The 21,925-nt window shown below is 48.9% G+C and overlaps 1 protein-coding gene across 4 annotated transcripts in view; it reads right to left on the bottom strand.

The window, feature by feature from the left end:
- Positions 1-21,925, bottom strand: part of LOC119954462 (gasdermin-B-like) — a 67,630-nt gene that overhangs the window by 13,248 nt on the left and 32,457 nt on the right. For 3 of the 4 annotated variants that reach the window (XM_038779684.1, XM_038779686.1, XM_038779687.1), the window contains 4 exons: positions 13,323-13,473; positions 9,546-9,651; positions 8,417-8,446; positions 7,149-7,279 (listed from right to left, as the gene is read on the bottom strand). In XM_038779684.1, coding sequence (XP_038635612.1) covers positions 7,149-7,279; positions 8,417-8,446; positions 9,546-9,651; positions 13,323-13,473 — 418 coding nt within the window. The remainder of the gene's footprint in view (positions 1-7,148; positions 7,280-8,416; positions 8,447-9,545; positions 9,652-13,322; positions 13,474-21,925) is intronic. The other variant, XM_038779685.1, reaches the window with a different exon arrangement.

The raw sequence follows: 21,925 nt of genomic DNA, 5'->3' as shown, positions 1-21,925 counted from the left end.
AAGCTGCAGCAAAAGGCTTCGGACAACGAGGATGAGCTTTTGGGCCTGGCAGTGAAAGTGGAGTCGCACGAGGCGCTGCGCAAGAAATGGCAAGCGAGGATGGAGGAGATGGAGAACCGCTCCCGCCGGAAGAATCTGCGGATTTTGGGCCCCTCGGAGGGGCTGGAAGGCTCAGATTTGGGGGTTATGTGGTCCTAATGTTGAACTCGCTGATGGGTGCGGGGTCGTTTCGTGGTCCCCTGGAGCTGGAGGGCACCCATCGAGTGCTGCAGCGGAAGCCGAGGATGAACGAGCCGCCCAGGGCGGTACTGGTCCGTTTTCACCGCTTGGTCGACCGGGAGTGCGTGTTGAGGTGGGTGAAGAAGGAGAGGAGCAGCAGGTGGGAGAACACGGACGTTAGGATTTATCAGGACTGGAGCGCGGAAGTGGCGAAGAGAAGGGCTGGCTTCAATCGAACGAAGGGAGTGCTTCATAGGAAGGGGTGAAGTTTGGCCTTCTACAGCCGGCTTGCCTCTGGGTCACTTACAAGGACCGCCACTCTATTTTGGCTCTCTGGAGGAGGCCTGGGCTTTTGTCCAGGCAGAGAACTTGGACTCGAACTGAGGACTGGGGAAAAATGTACTTTGTTTGGAGGCTTTGCCCTCCTGGGTATCCTGTTGTTTATATTGGCTGTGTTTGCTGATTGATGTTGCCTGTTCGTTTTTGCTATTTTGTTTTTTTCGGGGTTGTTTTCTGGGCTGTTGTTTATTTACTGTGGTGTTTTTTGTTTGTTTTGTCCACTGGTGGGTTGGGGAGTAGTTTGGGGTCCCGATGGGTTATGTGTCCGTCTTTTTCCCGCGTGTTGGGTTGAGGGGCGGAGCTTGGGTTGGAAGCGCGGGCTTTCTTCCCGCGCCGGAGGAATTGGGGGCAGGGCCAGCGCTGGGAGGGAGGGATTGGTGTCTGTGTTGCGTCGGGGAGGGGGTTGTGGTTATGGCGGGAGTAGCCGGGGTCAGCTGAAGTCAGCTGACTCCCGGAAGCACAATGTTAGGGGTAACGCAGCCGGGGGGGCCCTAGCTTGGCGCGGGGCGGGGGGGGGGGGGGGGGGGGGGGTACTGGCTTGTTGCTGCGGGGACTCTGAGGGAATGGATGGTGAAGGGGGTTTGGGAGGGGGGTCTGTCACCGTGGGGAGCGGGCTTGGGGGGTTCCCTGGGTGCGTGGCGGGTTGAGGAAGAGCTATGGCTGATCGGCGTAGGGGAAGGAGGATGATCCCGGACCTGGAGACAGGGAGATTGATCCTGGTTGGGGACTTTAACACGGTGCTGGATCCGGCTCTGGATCGCTCGAAGTCTAGGACGGGCAGGGGGCCGGCAGCGGCCTCGGTGCTGAGGGGGTTCATGGATCAGATGGGTGGGGTGGACTCTTGGAGGTTTTTGGAGCCGGGGTGGTAGGGAGTTCTCCTTTTTCTCCCATGTTCATAAGGCGTACTCCCGGATTGATTTTTTTGTGCTTAGCAGGGCGCTAATCCCGAGAGTAGTGGGGGCGGAGTATTCGGCGATAGCCATTTCTGATCATGCCCCACATTTAGTGGATCTGGAGCTGGGGGAGGGGAAGGATCAGCGCCCGCTGTGGAGGCTGGATGTGGGGCTTTTGGCAGAGGAGGAAGTGTGCGGGCAGATCTGTAGGGGCATAGAGGGGTATCTAGAAACCAATGATAACGGGGAGGTGCAAGTTGGGGTGGTTTGGGAAGCACTAAAGGCAGTAGTCAGAGGGGAGCTGATATCTATTTGCGTGCACAGGGAGGGGGTCGAGAGGGAGAGGCTGGGGGAGGAAATGGTAAGGGTGGATAGGAGATATGCAGGCAACCTGGAGGAGGGGCTTTTGAGGAAGCGGCGCAATCTCCAAGCGGAATTTGACATTTTAACCACCCGGAAGGCAGAGGCGCAGTGGAGGAGGGTGCAGGGGGCGGTATATGAGTACGGGGAGAAGGCAAGTCGGATGTTGGCTCACCAGCTCCGGAAGCGGGAGGCAGCTAGAGAAATTGGGGGAGCCACGGATGACGGAGGGAACTTGGTGCGGGGTGGAAAGGACATCAATGGGGTGTTCAGATCCTTTTACGAGGGGATGTACCGGGCGGTGCCCCCCCAGGGAAGCCGGTGGGATGGACCGCTTTTTGGATAGGCTGGAGTTCCCAAGAGTAGGGGACGAGTGGGTGGAGAGTTTGGGGGCCCCACTCGAGTTGGAGGAGCTGGTCTATGCAGACAGGGAAAGCGCCGGGGCCTGACGGGTTCCCAGTGGAATTTTACAAGAAACTTTCAGATTTGCTGGGCCCTCTGCTTGTGAGGACCCTGAATGAGGTGAGGGAGGGGGGGGGGGGATCTGTCCTCAACGATGTCCAGGGCAATTACCTCTTTGCTCCTGAAGTGGGCCCTTCAGTGTGGGTCTTACAGGCCGATCTCGCTCTTTAATGTAGATGTCAAGTTGTTGGCAAAGGTGCTGTCCAGTTGTTGGCAAAGGTGCTGTCCAGGAGGGTGGAGGATGGCGCCGGCGGCTGGGGAGTCAGAAATAGTGGCGTCCATGGATGCGAAGAAAGCTTTTGATGGGGTGGAGTGGAGTTACCTGTGGGAGGTGTTGCGGAGGTTTGGGTTTGGTGAGGGGTTCATCAGCTGGGTGAGGTTGCTGTACAGCTCCCCGGTGGCGAGTGTGGTGACGAATGGGAGGAGGTCAGCGGACTTTCGGCTTTCCAGGGGGACGAGGCAGGGGTGCCCCTCGTCTCCCCTACTCTTGGCGTTAGCGATTGAGCACCTGGCCATGGCACTGAGGGACTAGAAGAGTTGGAGGGGGGGGCGGCACCGGTTGTCGCTATACGCAGATGATCTGCTGTTGTATGTTGCGGATCCGGCTGAGGGGATGCCAGAGGTGCTGAAGACACTTGAGGAGTTTGGGGACTTTTCGGGCTATAAGCTCAATGTGGGGACAAGTGAGCTGTTTGTCCTGCACCCGGGGGATCAGGAGAGGGAGATAGGTGAACTCCCGTTGAAGAGGGCTGAGAGGAGCTTTAGGTATCTTGGGGTCCAGGTGGGTAGGACCTGGGGGTCCATGCATAGGCTTAACTTTTCGAGGCTGGTGGGGCAGATGGAGTTGGAGTTTAGGAGGTGGGGCGCGCTACCGCTTTCGTTGGATTGCAGGGTCCAGTCGATTAAGAAGACGGTGCTCCCGAGGTTTCTGTTTCTTTTCCAGTGCCACCCCATATTGATCCCAAAGGCTTTTTTCAGAAGGGTGAATAAGTCGATTCTGGGGTTTGTGTGGGCGCGGAAGGCCCCGAGAGTAAGGAGGGTATTTTTGGAGCGAAGAAGGGAGGTAGGGGGCCTGGCGCTGCCCAACCTGTGTGGATATTATTGGGCGGCGAACGTGACGATGATTCGCAGGTGGGTGACGGAAGGGGAGGGTGACGCATGGAAGAGGTTGGAGGTGGCGTCCTGTGCGGGTACGTGTCTGGAGGCTTTGGTGACGGCCCCACTTCCACTCCCCCCGGCAAAGTACTCCACGAGTCCGGTGGTGGTTGCGTCCCTGAAAATCTGGGGACAGTGGAGGCGGCATAGGGGGGAAGTGAAGGCCTCAGTTTGGGCCCCGATACGGGGCAATCACCGTTTTGCGCCGGTGAGAACGGGTGGGAGATTTGGGAGTTGGCACAGGGCAGGCATCAGACAGTTTGGGGACCTCTTCCTGGATGGGAAGTTCGCGACTCTGGAGGAGCTGGTGGGGAAGTGGAACCTCCCCCCGGGAACGCTTTTAGGTATATGCAGGTCAGGGCATTTGTTAAGAGGCAGGTGGCGGAGTTTCCACGGCTGCCGCCAAGGGGGGTGCAGGACAGGGTGCTTTCGGGGACGTGGGTCGGTGAAGGAAAGATCTCGGCTATTTACCAGCTGATGCAGGAGGAGGAGGAGGCCTCAGTAGAAGAGCTCAAAGCAAAGTGGGGGGAAGAGCTAGGGGAAGAGATTGAAGCCCTGGAGAGGGTGAATTCCTCCTCCCCTTGTGCACGGCTCAGCCTAATTCAGCTGAAGGTGCTGCACAGGGCTCACATGACAGGGGCAAGGATGAGCCGGTTCTTCGGAGGGGAAGACAGGTGCGGGAGGTTTTCGGGAGGCCTGGTGAACCACACCCATATGTTTTGGGCTTGACCGGACTTGGAGAGGTTTTGGAAGGGGGTGGCGGGGACTTTGTCGGAAGTGGTCGGGTCTAGGGTCAAGCTGGGCTGGGGGCTCGCGATCTTTGGGGTAGCTTCGGAGCTGGGAGTGCAGGAGGCGAGAGAGGCCGGCATTCTGGCCTTTGCGTCTCTAGTAGCCCGGCGCAGGATTCTGTTACAGTGGAGGGATACGCGGCCCCCGAGATCGAGGCCTGGATCAACGACATGGCTGGGTTCATCAAGTTGTAAAGGATGAAGTTTGCCCTGAAGGGGTCGGTACAGGGGTTCTTTCGGCGGTGGCAGCCCTTTCTCGACTTCCTGGCGAAGGGGTAGAGAGTGGTCGGTCTCAGCAGCAACTTGGGAGGGGGGGGGGGGTGGTGTGGGTTTGGGGGTTTGTTTTAGCGGCGGTGGGTTTGCTATGTTGTTATTTTCTTCTTTCTTGTATTGCTGTTGGTTTTTTGTTATTATTTATTTTGGGGTTGAGTTCTTTTCTGGTGTTGGTGTGGAAACACGCCTTGTTTGTTTTAAATTGTGGGGAGAAAATTTGTTATTGAAAAACTTGAATAAAAATAATTGAAAAAAAAAGATTATATTCGGTGTTAAAAATGAGAAGCTCCATGATAGACTGCTCAGACAACCAAAAGTAATGCAAGAAGAAGCTATTAATATGTGCTGTGCAAGCGAAAATGCTAAAAATCAATATTCCGAAATACTGATTTGGGAATGTGGCACGGAAATAGACAATGTGGCTATCGCCATTGATGCTGTGGCGCATCTGAAAAATCAGTGTGCTCTGGACGGTGGCCATTTTGTGCAGGCGCACTTGGAAAAAACAGCGCCCTCCGGAAGTTGACCGTTTTGCGCATGGCGTCACGAGTGTCATGAGTTGCGCACGTTGCGGCCATGCCCACCCGTTGAAAAAATGCCCAGCCTGCGGCAAAGCCTGCGCGAAGTGCAGCAGACTTCACCATTTTGCCTCACAGTGCAGAGCAGGGATGAATTTGCAACAAAGAGTTGTACAAGAAGTATGTTCCATAAAGCCAGAAGAATCAGACGATGAGCCAGAAGAGGCAGACTACGAAGGTCTATTTACTTTATTTGCCAGTAGTGACGAGGTGATCACAAGTACCATAAAAGCTGTGCAGGACACTGGCGAGAGTGACATTTCTCAGCTGGACTGTGCAGAGGCTGACAATGAGAGTGCGACAGTGAACAAATCAGTTGAGAGCACATCAATTGTGAACAGCTGACGAGAAACTGAAGACATCTTGAAGAAGTTGACTCCGGATGAGAAGCACAAGACTACCAAAGATACATCAGGTAAGCCAAAGGGAACTGATATTAAAAAGCTCAAAGATGAATCAGATATGCCAAAGGGAACTGATCTTGTGCACACAAAGAATAACTACAGAGCAACAGGATTCGCACAAAGGTACGATGTTTCGGGACTTGCAGTCAAACTTGACAAAGCATGCAATATGGAAAGCAATCCAGACAGCAAATGAGCAATGGATTGCAGGACATTGTTTGGAAAATATCTCCCATTCAAGGTAACACAGATAGATGTGTGTAGATCATGCCATGTTCACGTATGATGGCGCTAACGCCAGGAAAAAACGGAGGAAGAAAAAAGGTCATTCCGACAGTCTAGAAGAGTTGGTACTTGCTCAAAGGCCAGAAAGCAAACCAGTTTTTCGGGCAAAGGAGACAATAAATCTACACCACAAGCACAGAAAAAAGACCCCGTCAGGCAACAAAGGTGGTTCAACAGCAGCATCAGTTGAAATCTGATCGACTGAACTGATGACTTGGTTATGTCTCACATTCCCATACCGGCCTCCCCGAACAGGTGCTGGAATGTGGGAACTAGGGGCTTTTCACAGTAACTTCATTGAAGCCCACTTGTGACAATAAGCGATTATTATTATTATTATTATTACATCGCCACAGTGAATACTGAGGACAGACTCAATTTGTGGACTGTAAAAAAGTTTTTAAAAATGTTAACACGTAGCAATATTCATTTACATGTAGAGAGCATACTTTGCTTACCATGCATATATCTTTGTAGCAATCTCCAAACATCTTCAAAGGAAGGGGGGTGTAACAATATGTATATTGTGTGGGAGGCAAAGGGTTAACAATTTCATGCTAATACTTCTCACCACCAGATGGGAATCAAAAGCAGTCATAGAAATATCATGTGACTCCTGGGATTCTGGGAGAAGTTGATTAGGCGTGAGGTAGAACAGTTGTGTATTTGAGAGTTCTGCATTTAGAGATAGCATTGTTTAATTAGTAACCTTATACTTTAGGAACATGTATGAATCTTATTTAGTAGTGTTAATAAATTAGTTTTGTTAGTTAACAAAGCATGATGTTATTTGTTCAACATTACACATCCAAGCCATCCAGGTAAAGCAAATCAGAGAATATCACACAAGGGACCAGATTACTCCTATTTCTTATGTTTTTCACATTCTTGAGAATAATCAAACAATATGTTTTCTAAAAGTATGAACATTCTGTCAGGACACGATGGTCAGGTATGGAAATAATGTTCAGGTCTTGGTCAGACTTTGATATTCAAGAACATTAGGAATTAATGGTGTGGATTTTATTTCTATTCATTCAAGCAATGTGGGCTTCACTGGCTAACGTGATGGTCCACACTGAGTCAGCTGCCCAATTATATCTTATCCAATTTTTATTTTCCAGAACTTCCCAAAGCCAAGATCCATCCCTAACAAGAGAAAACTGCAAAATATCATAGTTAGCCAGCAAAATGTGGATTGGCCATTCTAAATTCTCCTTAGTGTCCAAAGGTTAGTTGGGGCTACGCGGATAGGGCAGTGACATGGGCCTAGGTCGGGTGCTGTTTCGGAGAGTTGGTGAAGACTTGATGGGCCAAATGGCCTCCTTCTGCACTGTAGTGATTCTATGATTCTATCCCCAACTTTAAAACTGAGAAAGATAAGATACAAACCATTAGCTCAAGATCTGGAAGATCATCACAGCTGCCAAGAATCTCAAGGAAAGTCTGGAGGAAAATGAGCCTCGTGCCATTAGAAAGTTTAGCCAATCCAGTGAGTTGATTCTCTGGAGAAGACGTTGATTCTAAGGAAAAGAGATTACTGTTGAGATTTGAATAGACGGCTCTGATAATGATATTTTAATCAGTGGGATCCTCCCCTGTTTACCCAAAGGGGAAAAAAATGTGATGCCAGGCACAAGTGGTGTTGCACATAATGATTAGGAGTTTTTATAACAATCTGATCAAAGGAGCAAAGACTAGATGTAACAAGTATAAAAACAGAAAATGCTGGACAATTTCAGTAGGTCTGAATGCGCCTGTGGAGTGAGAACGGAGCTAACGTTTCAAGTCTGGATGACTCTTTGTCAAGGCTAGGTAATAAGTACAGCCTGGCTCTGTAATTGCAATGCAATTGAATGAGTCTTCGACCCGCCAATTTCTTTTTTTTAATATATATTTAGATTCCCAATTATTTTTTTCCAATTAAGGGGCAATTTAGTGTAGCCAATCCACCTACTCTGCACATCTTTGGGTTGTGGGGGTGGAACCTACGCAGACACAGGAAGAATGTGCAAACTCCACACGGACAGTGACCGAGGGCCGGGATTCGAACCCGGGTCCTCAGCACCGTAGGTCGCAGTGCTAACCACTGTGCAGCATGGTCACCTGACCCGCCAATTTCAACTGGGGCCAATTTCATCACAAAATGTGGGAACGGTGACTTATAGGAAGCATGATCCAGGTGGCTACACGTAGCATTGATCCCACTACAAATGTTTACATCCCACGGGAGCATCGACATTTCAGAGCAGTATTCCAAGAGTTATTCGAAAATTGTGATCCTTGATGTGTGATAGACGAACAAGAATTCCCCTGGGGCGTTGGGGGGTTTCCATAGATTTCTCTTTGATTGTTTCGCTGGAAGATTAGCGTAAAGCCCAGAATAACAGTATAAACAACCGTGGAAAATCAGCCCAATGTGCATATCACACGGCTAACAATCTGGTTCAATATTGTTATTTTGAGAAAATATAAAATTGGAGCTTGGTTTCATCTTACTTTGAGCTAAATAAAGAATCAATAAATAAATACCACGTTGAGTTCACTGACTAATGTTTTTTCATGCCTTACTTTGAACACTTCTTTAAGGTCATGATAACGTTTGGATTAGTGACATGTTGGAACAACAGAAATGAATGCAATATGAAATTAAAACAAACCTATTAGACTTCGGGTTTCAACATATACATCTGAAGAAACAAAAAAAGTTGAAATTTTAAGACAATAGCTGATTATCAATGTTTAAACTGAAGAATCAACTATTTGTCTGCAGAAGTCAACTAATCTTAAATCCATCCATATGGTCAAATGTTCAATGTGTACTCCTTACAACTCAAGGACTATTCCATTAAATGTTTTATTAACATTTAATTACTATTGGAGTAAATTCTTACTTCTAATCCATATGAATGTAAATGCATGCGTTTTAGCATTTCTCCTTACCTTTTTAGTCGTAACTAAACTTACTGTATCTTAACTTAAGAAAACCTGGTTAAATTGGCTCCATTTTAAACAAAACTATTGGGTCTGGAAAAGATATCCAAGGAAAAGGGAAACTTGTTAGATTAAACCTTTGTTTCTACCCGCAGAGCGTGGGTTAAATAAAGACACAGAGCCAGTCATCTCTCCTCACCCAGGTTTGTAATAATTTTGGGTGGTGGTGGGGTATCCCAGCCGAATAATGACAAATCAAGGGGTCTCACTTGGATCAACAATATTTGGGGAACGTCACCTGGGTCTGATTGTAACAGCAGGTGCACCCACAGTGTTGTGATGTAGGGTATTCCAGGACTCTGATCTGATGACAATGAAGAAACAATTGATACATCTTCAAGTCAGGATGATGGGTGATTTGGAAGGAAATATCGAGGTGATGGCACTCCCAGGCATCTGTTGGCCTTGTCCTTAGCGAAGGCTCTAGCTGTGGGAGATGCTGCTGAAGAACCTTTATGAGTTGCTGCAGCGCATCCTTGAGATATGCACTGCAGCCCTGGTCCAACACTGATGGAGGGACTGGATGATTCAGGTGATGTATAGGTTTCAAATCATACATAATTCTTTGCTCTCGATAGAGTCAAAGAGCCTGAGTAGTGTTGGCAAATAATTTCAGACATGGTTGTATTGTATTTGTATCTATGTATAATCCTAAAGTCGACGTATTTCACAAATTTTCAATGCATGGAGATAGGACAAACGACTGATGAATGTTTAATTACCCATTCATCAAGCAATTTACTATTGCATAGATCTCCTGTCAATTCTTAGTCTTGTTTCTCTCCTTTTACATACCCAAGCTATCTCCAACAAGCTGTAATTTTAACACCCTGAATGCAACAGTAGTTCCAGCAGGAAAGGTAGACTCCTCCTTCTTACTTGCGTTGAATCCTCCTTCAGCCTAATACAACAAGGAAAATTATTATAGAACATAGAACATAGAGAAATACAGCACAGAACAGGCCCTTCGGCCCACGATGTTGTGCCGAACTTTTGCCCTAGTTTAATCATAGTGTCCAAAATTCTATGATAATCTAAGGGCAATTCATCATGGCCAATCTACCCAACCTGCACATCTTTGGACTGTGGGAGGAAACCAGAGTATCCGGAGGAAACCCACGCAGACACGGGGAGGATGTGCAGACTCCACACAGACAGTGACCCAAGCCGGAATCGAACCTGGGACCCTGGAGCTGTGAAGCAATTGTGCTATCCACAATGCTACCGTGCTGCCCTTAAGAACAAATTAATCTGCACTTCATTATTCTACAATAATCCATGTACCTATCCAATAGCCGCTTGAAGGCCCCTAATGTTTCCGACTCAACTACTTCACAGGCAGTGTATTGCATGGCCCCACTACTCTATTTATTTAATATTGAAAGTTAATGTTTCAAAGGAATTCGCAGGAAAGTTAAAATGTTGGGATCGGATTAGAAGGCGATTCAATGAAAAGTAAGCAGGGTTGAAGGACTTCAGTTATCTGATGGAACGAGGCAAGTTGGAATTGTTTCAATTTCGCATTCTGTATTCTGTATGTAAACGCTAAGCGTACTGTAGCTGGGTGACATGGTGGTGAAGTGGTCAGCACTGCTAGCTTACAGTGCTGAGGACCCAGGTTCAATCCCGGCCCTGGGTCACTGTCGATATGGAGTTTCCACATTCTCCCCATGTCTGTGTGGGTCTCACCCCACAACCCCAATATGTGTAGCTTAGGTAGTTTGCCCTTAAATTGCCCCTTAATTGGAAAAAAATTAATTGGGTACTCTAAATTTATAAAAGAAATCTAAGGGAACTGTAGCGATGTTGTGCAATACAATATCACCTCAGAACCATATCATTCTTCACTTAATAAACAATGAAACAGGCCACACAGCAACCAGTGACAGTATCAGACAGAAGAGAAGGTCAGAGAGAAAATGTAGCTCAACATTCAGTGTAGCACTGCTCATCCCAAATATCAATTATCACTCAGACAATATGTAAAATACCGGAATGAAGGGTAATAGGTTACAAATGAACAATATTAAAGCCATTCCTTAGAGGAATCTAATGACAAGCGATCAGAGATGTAGGTTAACAGAACAGGTTAACAGGTTAACAGAAAGTCTTTGCCTGTGCCTAGCTTACTCCATTTACAGCCAGCTAAACACAGCTCATGATTATTCTTTATGACATTCATCTGAATTGAATCTTGATCATTCTCACAGTTTTGAATACAATTCATGTCAAGCAGGATCAATCAATCCTGTTGCATTGATGTTTTCAAGGTTCTGTTAAACCCCATTTGCTTGTCTTGACAGCTCTACATTTTGCTGTTTTTTAAACAGTTGATCTCAGTGCCTTTTGTTACTTCTGCAAATGTTACTGGATGAGCACTAAAACATCAAACTTCACTTCCATCCGTATTCTGTTGTTTTTCTTTAATTGTCTTTTTTTGGTGGGTTTTATTCATTCCCATGTGGGAATCACCAGCAAGGCTGGAACTTCTGTCATTCCTTATCAGCTGAATGGCTAGACATTTCAAGAATCAAGCGCATTAGAACATGGAACATAGAATTCCTACAGTGTGGGGGTCCAATTCTGCACCATATCCTGTAATCCCACCGAACTGGACACCAAGGGTCAATTTAACATGGCTAATCCACCTAATCTGCACATTTCAGGCCTGTGAGAGGGAACCAAATCATCTGGAGGAAAACCCACACAGACATGGGGAGAATGTGCAAACTCCACACTGACAGTCATCCGAGGTCGGAATCGAATCTGGGTTGCATTATCAGCAGCTCCATCCAAATCAGACAAAGGGCAACAGATTACCCTTGTAAAAATAACTTAGTACTGTTACGACACTCTGGGCTAGTAATCATAGTAATCGTAGAATTTGCAGTGCAAAAAGAGGCCATTTGGCCCACTGGTCCTCAGAAAGAGCATCCCACTCAAACCCACACCTCCACCCTGTAATCCAGTAACTTTTTTTTGGACACTAAGGGCAATTTAGCATGGCCAATCCACCTAACCTGCACATCTTTGTACTGTGGGAGGAAACCGGAGCACCTGGAGAAAACAGGGAGAACAAACACTGGGAGAATGTGCAGACGCCGCACAGACAAGCTGGGAATCGAACCTGAGACCCTGGAGCTGTGAAGCAACAGTGCTAACCACTGTGCTACCATGCTACTAGTGTGCGGTCAGTTCTAGTCCTACTTGACCCAGAATTGCAACACAATTGAAATTAACAATTAGTTCTTAGAAAATACCCAAAGTATTTCATCTTTGTCTGCCCAATAACTAGACATCAGGTGCGAAATTCTCCGACCCCCAGCAGGGTCGGAGAATCGCCTTGGGACGCCTAAAATCCCGCCCCCGCCGTGGCAGAGATTCTCCGCCGCCCGGGAAGTGGCGGCGGCGGAATCTCGCCACTCCGATCGGAGAGGCCCCTGCAGTGATTCTCCGCCATGGCGGAAGCGGAAGAGAACCCCGCATCGCGCATGCGCCGGCAGTGACGTCAGCGGCCAGCTGCTGCTGACGTCACTGCCGGCGCATGCGCGGACCGGCGAAAGCCTTTCAGCCAGCCCCACACCGGGGCGCCGTTTTTTGCGCCAGTCTTCTGGTGCTAACCGCTCCGGCGCGGGGCTGGCCCCCAAAGGTGGGGAGAATTCCACAATGTCATCCAGTTTGATTATTTTTTGGCTGGACCTTCAGTTGGGTGAGGTTTCATCAGGGAGCTCTCAAGACTCCTCTGCAGCTTCAGCAGCAGCAGGCTATGGAACCTTTTTGGAGAATAGAGAGAGAGAGAGCAACTCACAGCTTCTTCTCTTGGTGTCCAGGAAATTCTGTCTCCTTCCTGGGTCCTTTGAGCACCTCCGACCTGACTGAAACCAATCAATTTCTAAATACGGTCTTTGGCGAACCCATGGCCACCAGCTAACCAATCCAACCGTCCGATTTCTCAGGTCCCAGAAAGTCTGAGTTCTTCAATCTAAATCTTCATAGCACAGTGTACTGGTTTGCAACTTTTGAGTTCCTCACTTCCTCTGCTCGACTTAAGGAGGCTGACTTAGCACAGTGGGCTAAACAGCTGGCTTGTAATGCAGAACAAGGCAGCAGCGGGGCTTCAGTTCCCGTACCAGCCTCCCCCGTTCAGGAGCCAGAATGTGGCAACTAGGGGCTTTTCACAGTAACTTCCCTGAAGCCTACTTGTGACAATAAGTGATTATTATTGTTATTATTATGGTACATGTCCCTTAAATATCCATGGATCAAAAAATAAAAACGACAAAGTAAAAGAAATGGGAAATAAGATAATCAACAGGAAGGATCCTTAGTGAATTGGGTAGATTTTTATAATAACCCAGACATTTTATGGCCACCATTACTTTTAATAAATTTTTCATTCAGTTTTACTCACTTACTTCATTTAAATTCCCAGCTGCAATGGTGGGGTTTTGAACTCATGTCTCTAGATCACTTAATCACCATGTTTAAGATAATAAATTCAAATCATCTACATGTGAGTTAAGATTGCAAACATAAGGTTATCGGTCAGCAATTGAGTGCAGTTATACTCCCCTGTATGAACTTAATGGGCACTTTCAGTTTTAATCTTGCACCGGCATTCTTCTTTAGATAACATTCTCCAACTGTCTCTACCACTTCAAATATGACATAAATTGCATCATCAGACAGAGTTCTCAGAAAACTGTGTGTTCTGTCGACCTTACTGCAAAGATAAATTTAAAAAAAGGCTTATTTAGAAAAGTACTCATTGATGCAGGGGGAGATGATGGTGTTGTCATTTTAACTTACATAACCTATGAATCAGGTCATTGTTATTTTTAAAAGCATTTTTATTTGACAAATTTTCAATAGTTTTACAGTTTACAAGAGTCCCACAGAACCCCCAAGCCACTAAGCCCCCTCCCTCAACAGTAACCAACTCCATAAAATGTATGATGAACAAACCCCAATTATTGTAAAACCCATCACTTGCCTCCCTTTGAGCAAATTTCATCTCTTCCAGATTCCAAAGCCCCAGCTGGTCCTCCCGCCACGCCGAGGCACAGCGTGGAGAAACTGAGCTCCACGCCAACAAGACTCACCTGCGAGCAATCAGCGAGGCGAAGGCTAAAACATCTGCCCCTGCACCTTCTGGTCGGTCCAACACCCTGAATATGGTTTCTAGGGGACTGGGCTCCATATCCACATGTATGACTCCCGAGATGGTGCTGAACATTGTCCTCCAGAACCTTCCCAGATTTGGGCAGGACCAAAACATATGCATGTGGTTTGAGGGGCCCGTCCCACATTGCCCACGGCAATCCTCCACCCCTTCGAACAGCCAGATCATCCTAGACTTTGTAAGGTGCACCCTGTACACTATCTTCAGCTATATCAGCCCCAGCCTCGTGCACAAAGTCACGGCGTTTACCCTCCACAGCATCTCGCACCCCAGTCCCTCCTCCAGCATCACCTCCAACTCCTCCTCCCACTTTGTCTTTACCCCCTCCATGGACCCTTCCATCCTTTTCCGAAAACTTCTCTGTTATAAGCTTCCTGCTTACCATTGGCTGGGGACTAATGACAATCCCACAATCCTATGGGAGTATGAGCTTCCCCAATGAGGGGGCGGAGAAATCATTAGTAGACTCCCTGCATAAATAAAGCTGGCCAGTTTGGAACCAGCAGAGAGAGAGTAGTTAGCTGCAAGGGAAGTTGCATCTGTTGTGTATATATATATGTTATTCTAAATAAATGTTATTTCTTTGTATCCTGAAGACTCGTGCTGGATTCTTCGTGGCCCTCACAAAACTCTCATAAACCACCAAGACTACCACTCTCTCCAACCCCTCCTGCTGACAGCACTGCCTCCATCAACGAGGAGGCAGGCGCTATTGGGAAGATTGGGAAGGCCTTCCTCATAAAGTCACGTATCTGCATATACCTGAACCGTTCACCCCAAGCCAGCCCAAACTTCTCGCCCAGCTCCTCCTAACTCACAAATCGCTCTCGCAGAAACAGATCCTTCATTTCCTTTATCCCCCTCTAATCCCATCCCCGGAACCTTGCGCCCATCCTCTCCGGCCCAAATCCACGATTTCCCCTATTGCCAGCCCCTGCAACTCCGACCCCCCGGCAGTAGCCCGCCTACATCCTCACGCGCAAAGTCCCACCCTCCCTGCTCCAACCCCGAATCTTCTCTGCATTTGCCGCCCAATAATAATACACCAAGTTTGGGAGCCCTGAGCCCCCCTCCTGCCGTCCCCTCTGCAGTGTCACTTCCTAATCCTAGCCACCTTCGCCACCCAAACAAACAATGAGATCAGCCTGCCTACCCCCCTCAAAAATGCTTTGGGCAAAAAGGTCGGCAGGCATTGAAACAAAAACAAGAATCGCAGCAAAACATTCATCTTTTGGGGCCTCACGGTAGCATGGTGGTTAGCATCAATGCTTCACAGCTCCAGGGTCCCAGGTTCGATTCCCGGCTGGGTCACTGTCTGTGTGGAGTCTGCACGTCCTCCCTGTGTGTGCGTGGGTTTCCTCCGGGTGCTCCGGTTTCCTCCCACAGTCCAAAGATGTGCAGGTTAGGTGGATTGGCCATGCTAAATTGCCCGTAGTGTAAGGTTAATGGGGGGATTGTTGGGTTACGGGTATACGGGTTACGTGGGTTTAAGTAGGGTGATCATTGCTCGGCACAACATCGAGGGCCGAAGGGCCTGTTCTGTGCTGTACTGTTCTATGTTCTATGTTTACTGCCTGCACCCGGCCCACCACAAACAGTGAGAAATTGTCCCACTTCAGCAAATCAGCCTTCACCCTCCCCACCAACCTCGTGAAATGAAACTTACGAAGCCCTGTCCGTTCCCAGGCCACCTGCACCCCCAAAGACCTAAAATGAGCCCCCCCCCCCGCCCACCGCCTTTCCCACTCCCAAAGGGGAGACCACAAAATACTCACTTTTCCCTGCCTTGTAACCTGGTGCAATACGAGACACCCTGAATTCATACTATTTGTCCCCACGCTTCCCGTCGGCTCCTTAAACATGCCACAAACTTCGGCCCAATCCCAAATGTCTCCAATACCGCCATCAAATAGCTCCACTCCACCCAGTCAAACATCTTCTCCGCATGCAGCACCACCACCACCTCCACCTCCCTTCCCTCTACCGGAGAAAGCACCGCATTCAACAGCCGCCTCACATTTGAGGACAACTGTAGATAGATAGATAGATAAATAGAGAAATACAGCACAGAACAGGCCCTTCGGCCCACGATGTTGTGTTGAATTTTTGTCCTAGGTTAATCATAGATTATCATAGAATTTTGGACACTAAGGGCAATTTATAATGGCAAATCCACCCAACCTGCACATCTTTGGACTGTGGGAGGAAACAGGAGCACCCGGAGGAAGCCCACGCACACACGGGGAGGATGTGCAGACTCCACACAGACAGTGACCCAAGCCGGAATCGAACCTGGGACCCTGGAGCTGTGAAGCAATTGTGCTATCCACAATGCTACCGTGCTGCCCTTAAGAACAAATTAATCTACACTCCATTATTCTACCCTAATCCATGTACCTATCCAATAACCGCTTGAAGGTCCCTAACGTTTCCGACTTGAACTACTTCCACAGGCAGTGCATTCCATGCCCCCACTACTCTCTGGGTAAAGAACCTAGCTCTGACATCCCCCTATATCTTCCACCATTTACCTTAAATTTATGTCCCCATGTAATGGTTTGATCCACCCGAGGGAAAAGTCTCTGACTGTCTACTCTATTTATTCCCCTGTTCATCTTATAAACCTCTATCAAGTGTCCCCTCATCCTTCTCCGTTCTAATGAGAAAAGGCCTAGCACCCTCAACCTTTCCTCATAAGACCTGCTCTCCATTCCAGGCAACATCCTGGTAAATCTCCTTTGCACCTTTTCCAAAGCTTCCACATCCTTCCTAAAATGAGGCGACCAGAACTGCACACAGTACTCCAAATGTGGCCTTACCAAGGTTTTGTCCAGCTGCATCATCACCTCACGGCTCTTAAATTCAATCCCTCTGCTAATGAACGCTTGCACGCCATAGGCCTTCTTCACAGCTTTATCCATGTGAGTGGCAACTTTCAAAGATCTATGAACATAGACCCCAAGATCTCTCTGCTCCTCTACATTGCCAAGAACCCTACTGTTAACCCTGTATTCCGCATTCATATTTGTCCTTCCAAAATGGACAACCTCACACTTGTCAGGGTTAAACTCCATCTGCCACTTCTCAGCCCAGCCCAGCCTCAGCCCAACTGTCTTCCCATTATGACCCCCTTCTGGTCATCTCCAATCACCTTTGTAAGACACCCCTCTAACCTGACACCTTTGCCAATATATTGGGGCCGACATTCAGCAGAGATATTGGCCTATAAGGCCTGCACTCCAACGGATCGTCCTTCTTAAGCAACAATGAGATGGAGGCCTGCCCCATCGTCTGCGACAAGACACCGTTGTCCATTGCATCCTCAAACAATCCCACCATCAACGGCATCAGCTTATCCTTAAATCTTTTATAAAATTCAGCCGGGAACCTGCTGCACCCCACCGCCTTCCCTGCCTGCATCTCCCAATCACCATCTTCACCTCCTCCTCCCCCACCAGCTCCTCACCGCCTCCCCAACCTCAGGCACTCTAGTCCACCCAGAACCTCCCTCATCTCCCGCTGCTCTTCCGGTGGCTCTGATTTATACAAGTCCCTTCAGAACTCCTCAAAAACTTTATTAATCTGTTCCGGAGCCACCACCAACTCCCCCGTCCTGTCCCCCACCTGAACTATCTCCCTCGCCGCAGCCTCTCTCCAGAGCGGACCTGCCAGCATACACTCTCTCTTCTTCCCGTACTCATAATAAACCCCCATCACCCTTCTCAAACGACGCACTGCTTTCCCCAGGGACAACAGGCCAAATCTCGACTGAAACTCCTTCCTCTCTGCCAAGAGCTCTGCGGGTCTACCGCGTACCTCACATCCACCTCCAAAATCTCCTCTATTAGTCGATGGCATTCCTCCCTCTCCTCCCTATCCACCTTAACCTTAAACAAGATCACATCCTCCCTCCCCACTGGCCTCAGAACCTCACAGACCACCGACTGCGAGACCTCCGCCATGCAATTAAACCCCACATACTCCTCAATCACCTTCCATATCTTGTCAAAAAAGCTCCGGTCTGTCAATAACCACACATCCATTCTCCACCCTGGCTTAACCCCCTTCTCCAATACCGCATTCATACAATGCGGAGCATGATCCAAGATCACAATTACCGAGTACTCCGACCTCTTACTTCACCAACAGCACCTATCCCATCACAAAAAAGTCAATCCTTGAAAACACCTTGTGGACCAGGGAGAGAAACGAATACTCTCGATCCCGTGGGTTTAAAAATCTCCATGGGACCACCCTCCCATCCCCCTCATAAGCCCAGCCAATGCCTTGGCCACCCCCCACAGCCCCCCACCCCCAACTGGGTCAGCGAGCGCGGGTTGGGATCTATCCACCCCCAGCTTCAGCAGTGAATCCAAACCCCCCTTACTCCCAGCTCATGGGTATCCAGATCCAGGATGGCATCCAACACTCTTCACGAACCCCGCATCATCCCAATTGGGGCCATATACGCTTACCAGCGCCACCAACCTCCCCTCCAATTCTCCCGTCACGTACCTGTGACCCCCCCGATCCGTCACCACCTTCTCCATCTGAAACTTCACCCTTCCTGCTCAGCAAGATCGACACTCCCCGAGCCCTACAATCCAACCCCAAATTAAATACATGGCTCACCCATCTCTTCTTAAGTTTCACCAGATCTTTCACTCTCAAATAGATCTCCCGCAGTATCACCGCATCTGCTTTTAAACCCTACAAGTGCTCAAAAAACCTGTTCTCTTCACCAGTCTCCCAACCCTCTCACATTCTATGTCACCATTCTGACCGGGGTCTGTGACACCTCCCCCCCCCCCCCCCCCATCCACCATTACCCTGGGGCCTGCTCATCCAGCCAGACCTGCTCCATCCTTTTATTACTGTCGCTCCCCTCCCCCTCCCAGAATCCCCCCATCCATTTCCTGTTGGGAACACCTCACCCAGTATCGATCCCCTCCCCCCACCATTCACACCTCCCAGGTCCATCAAAACCTGCTCGACCAGGCTCCAACGCCTATGGCCCCACCACCACTACACTCCCATTCACTAGCTAGCCAACCTATGCTTGCTAGTGCGGTGACCCCTGCCAGGGCACCCTTCCTTCTCCCCTGTCTCTCCTCAGTAACCCTGCCCGATGCGCCCAAGACCCACCTCCCTTAAATGAAGAAACAATAAAGAACCGCAGCCATAAGGACAAAAGAAAACCATAACCCAAACCACATGTAACCAAACCACCCATTCAGGAGACAGAAGACAAAATCCCAATCAAGTAGAAAACCCTCAACAAGGAAACACAATACCAGTCCCCACCAACCAAGTCCAAATCCCAACTCTCATCTCTCTCCCTGTCCTTCAGCCTTAACGAACGCCTCCGCCATCTCAAAATAAATGTCCTTTGAGTCACTCTCAGCTTCGCTGGGTAGACCACTCCAAATCTCACTCCGCAGCCATATAATGCCACCTTCACCCATCCAAAGGCCTCCTGCCTTCTTACCAGCTCCACTATCAAGTCTTTGTATATTCATATACCAACACCTTCCCGCTTCACTTCTCGTCTCTGCTTCACCCAACTCAAAACCCTCTCCTTCATGTGGTAACTGTGGAAGCAGACTATGACCGACCTTGGTGGCATATTCTCTTTAGGCTTTGGCTTAAGTGACTGATGCGCCCTGTCCAATTCATAGTAGGAGGGTACGCCCCCTCTCACATCAACTCCGCAAACATCCTTACAAAGTACTCGTTCGGCATCGGGTCCTCCACCCCCTCGGATAGGCCCACGATTCTCAGGTTTTGCCTCCTCGACCTGTTCTCCAGGTTCTCCATCTCAGTTCTGAGCCCTTTGTTGACCTGTCACCCACTGCAACTCCTCACCCATCGAGGTGAAATGGTCATTGTGTTGCGACAATGACTCCTCCACCCATTTCAACTTCTCTCCTTGGTCCCACACCTCGTCCGGCATCTTCATCACTACCGCCTTTACCGGGGCAATATCTCCAAATTTACAGATGACACTAAGCTGGGTGACAGTGTGTGCTGTGAGGAGGATGCAAAGAGGCTGCAGGGTGACTTGGACAGGCTGGCTGACTGGGCAAATACAATATAATGTGGGTAAGTGAGAGGTTATCCACTTTGGTGGCAAAAACAGGAAGGCAGATTATTATCTGAATGGTGGCCGTTTAGGAAAAGGGGAAGTGCAACGAGACCTGGGTTTCATGGTGGAGCAATTGCTGAAGGTTGGCATGCAGATACAGCAGGTGATGAGGGTTGGCATGCAGATACAGCAGGTGATGAGGGTTGGCATGCAGATACAGCAGGCGGTGAGGGTTGGCATGCAGGTGCAGCAGGCGGTGAGGGTTGGCATGCAGGTACAGCAGGCGGTGAGGGTTGGCATGCAGGTACAGCAGGCGGTGAGGGTTGGCATGCAGATACAGCAGGCGGTGAGGGTTGGCATGCAGATACAGCAGGTGATGAGGGTTGGCATGCAGGTACAGCAGGCGGTGAGGGTTGGCATGCAGGTACAGCAGGCGGTGAGGAAAGCTAATGGCATGCTGATCTTCATAGCGAGAGGATTTGAGTCTAGGAGTAAGGATGTCTTGCTGCAGTTATAGAGGGCCTTGGTGAGGCCATACCTTGAGTAGTGTGTGCAGTTTTGATTTCCTAGTTTGAGGAAGGACATTCTTGCTATTGAGGGTGTCCAGCGAAGGTTCACCAGACTATTTCCTGGGATAGCAGGACTGACATATGAAGAAAGACTGAATCAACTGGGCTTGAACTCACTGTGTCTGCATGGGTTTCCTCTGGGTGCTCCGGTTTCCTCCCACAGTCCGAAAAAGTGGTTTGGCTATGCTAAATTGCCCTCAGTGTCCAAAAAAGGATAGGTGGGGTTACGGCGATAAGATGGAGGTCCAGGGATAAGGTGAAGGTGTGGGCTTAGGTAGGGTGCTCTTTCCAAGGACCGGTGCAGACTCAATGGGCCGAATGGCACTGTAAATTCCATGACTCTATGATTCTATGGAGTTTAGAAGAATGAGAGGGGATCTTATAGAAACATATAAAATCCTAATGGGACTGGATAGGCTAGATGCACGAAGAATGTTCCCGATGGTGGGAACATCCAGGACTAGGAATCAGAGCCTAAGAATAAGGGTAAACCATTCAGGACTGAGAGGAGGAAGAACTTCTTCTCTCAGAGTGATGTGAACTTGTGGAATTCTCTATCGCAGAAAGCTGTTGGGGCTAGTTCATTGGAAATATTCAAGAAGTAGCTGACATGGCCCTTGTGGCTAAAGAGATCAAGGGGTTAGAGACAAAGCGGGAGTGGGATATTGAATTTGACTGATCAGCCATGATCATATTGAATGCTGGTGCAGGCTCAAAGGGCCGAATGGCCCACTCCTGCACCTATTTTCTATGTTTCTGTGTTTTTATGGTGAATTATCGCCTCCACCCACATTTTCAGCGAAACCATCATCTCCCTCCAAAGCACCTCCATATGCTTGGCAAACAGCTTTTCAAACTCCACTGACATCACCTCGGTCTGAGTTTCCAGCATGAGGGAAACCCAGCCCCCACCACCCTTCTTCCTGCTGGACTCACAGCAACACTCGCCGGTCGACTTCCGCTCGCCACTTTTTTGCAGCACCCTTCTTCTGGGGCTTCGCCATTCCTCATTTTCCTTATCCCTTCCCACACCAACTCATCCATAAACTATCCCTGAAACTGGGCATAAAAGTCCAAAAACCAGAGATTCTAGCAGGAGCTATCAAACCTGCAACCTCAACCTACATGCCGTCACCGGAAGTCCCCCAGGTTTGTGTTATTAACAGGATCGTTCTCTGTGTAATCCTAAAGTGGGCGGTATTCTCCATCCCGCTGCCCCCATTTTCCAGCGCGGTTCGCCCCCGTCGGCAGCAGGATCCTCTGTCACGGCAGCCGGCCGATGGGGTTTCCTATTGTGGGCACCACCCTGGCAATCTGTGGCCGTGAGTGCGCTGCTGGT

This window comes from Scyliorhinus canicula, chromosome 19 (genome assembly GCF_902713615.1).
Source record: "Scyliorhinus canicula chromosome 19, sScyCan1.1, whole genome shotgun sequence".
NCBI classification, from domain to species: Eukaryota; Metazoa; Chordata; class Chondrichthyes; order Carcharhiniformes; family Scyliorhinidae; genus Scyliorhinus; species Scyliorhinus canicula.
This window is presented reverse-complemented; position numbering and strand designations above follow the sequence as displayed.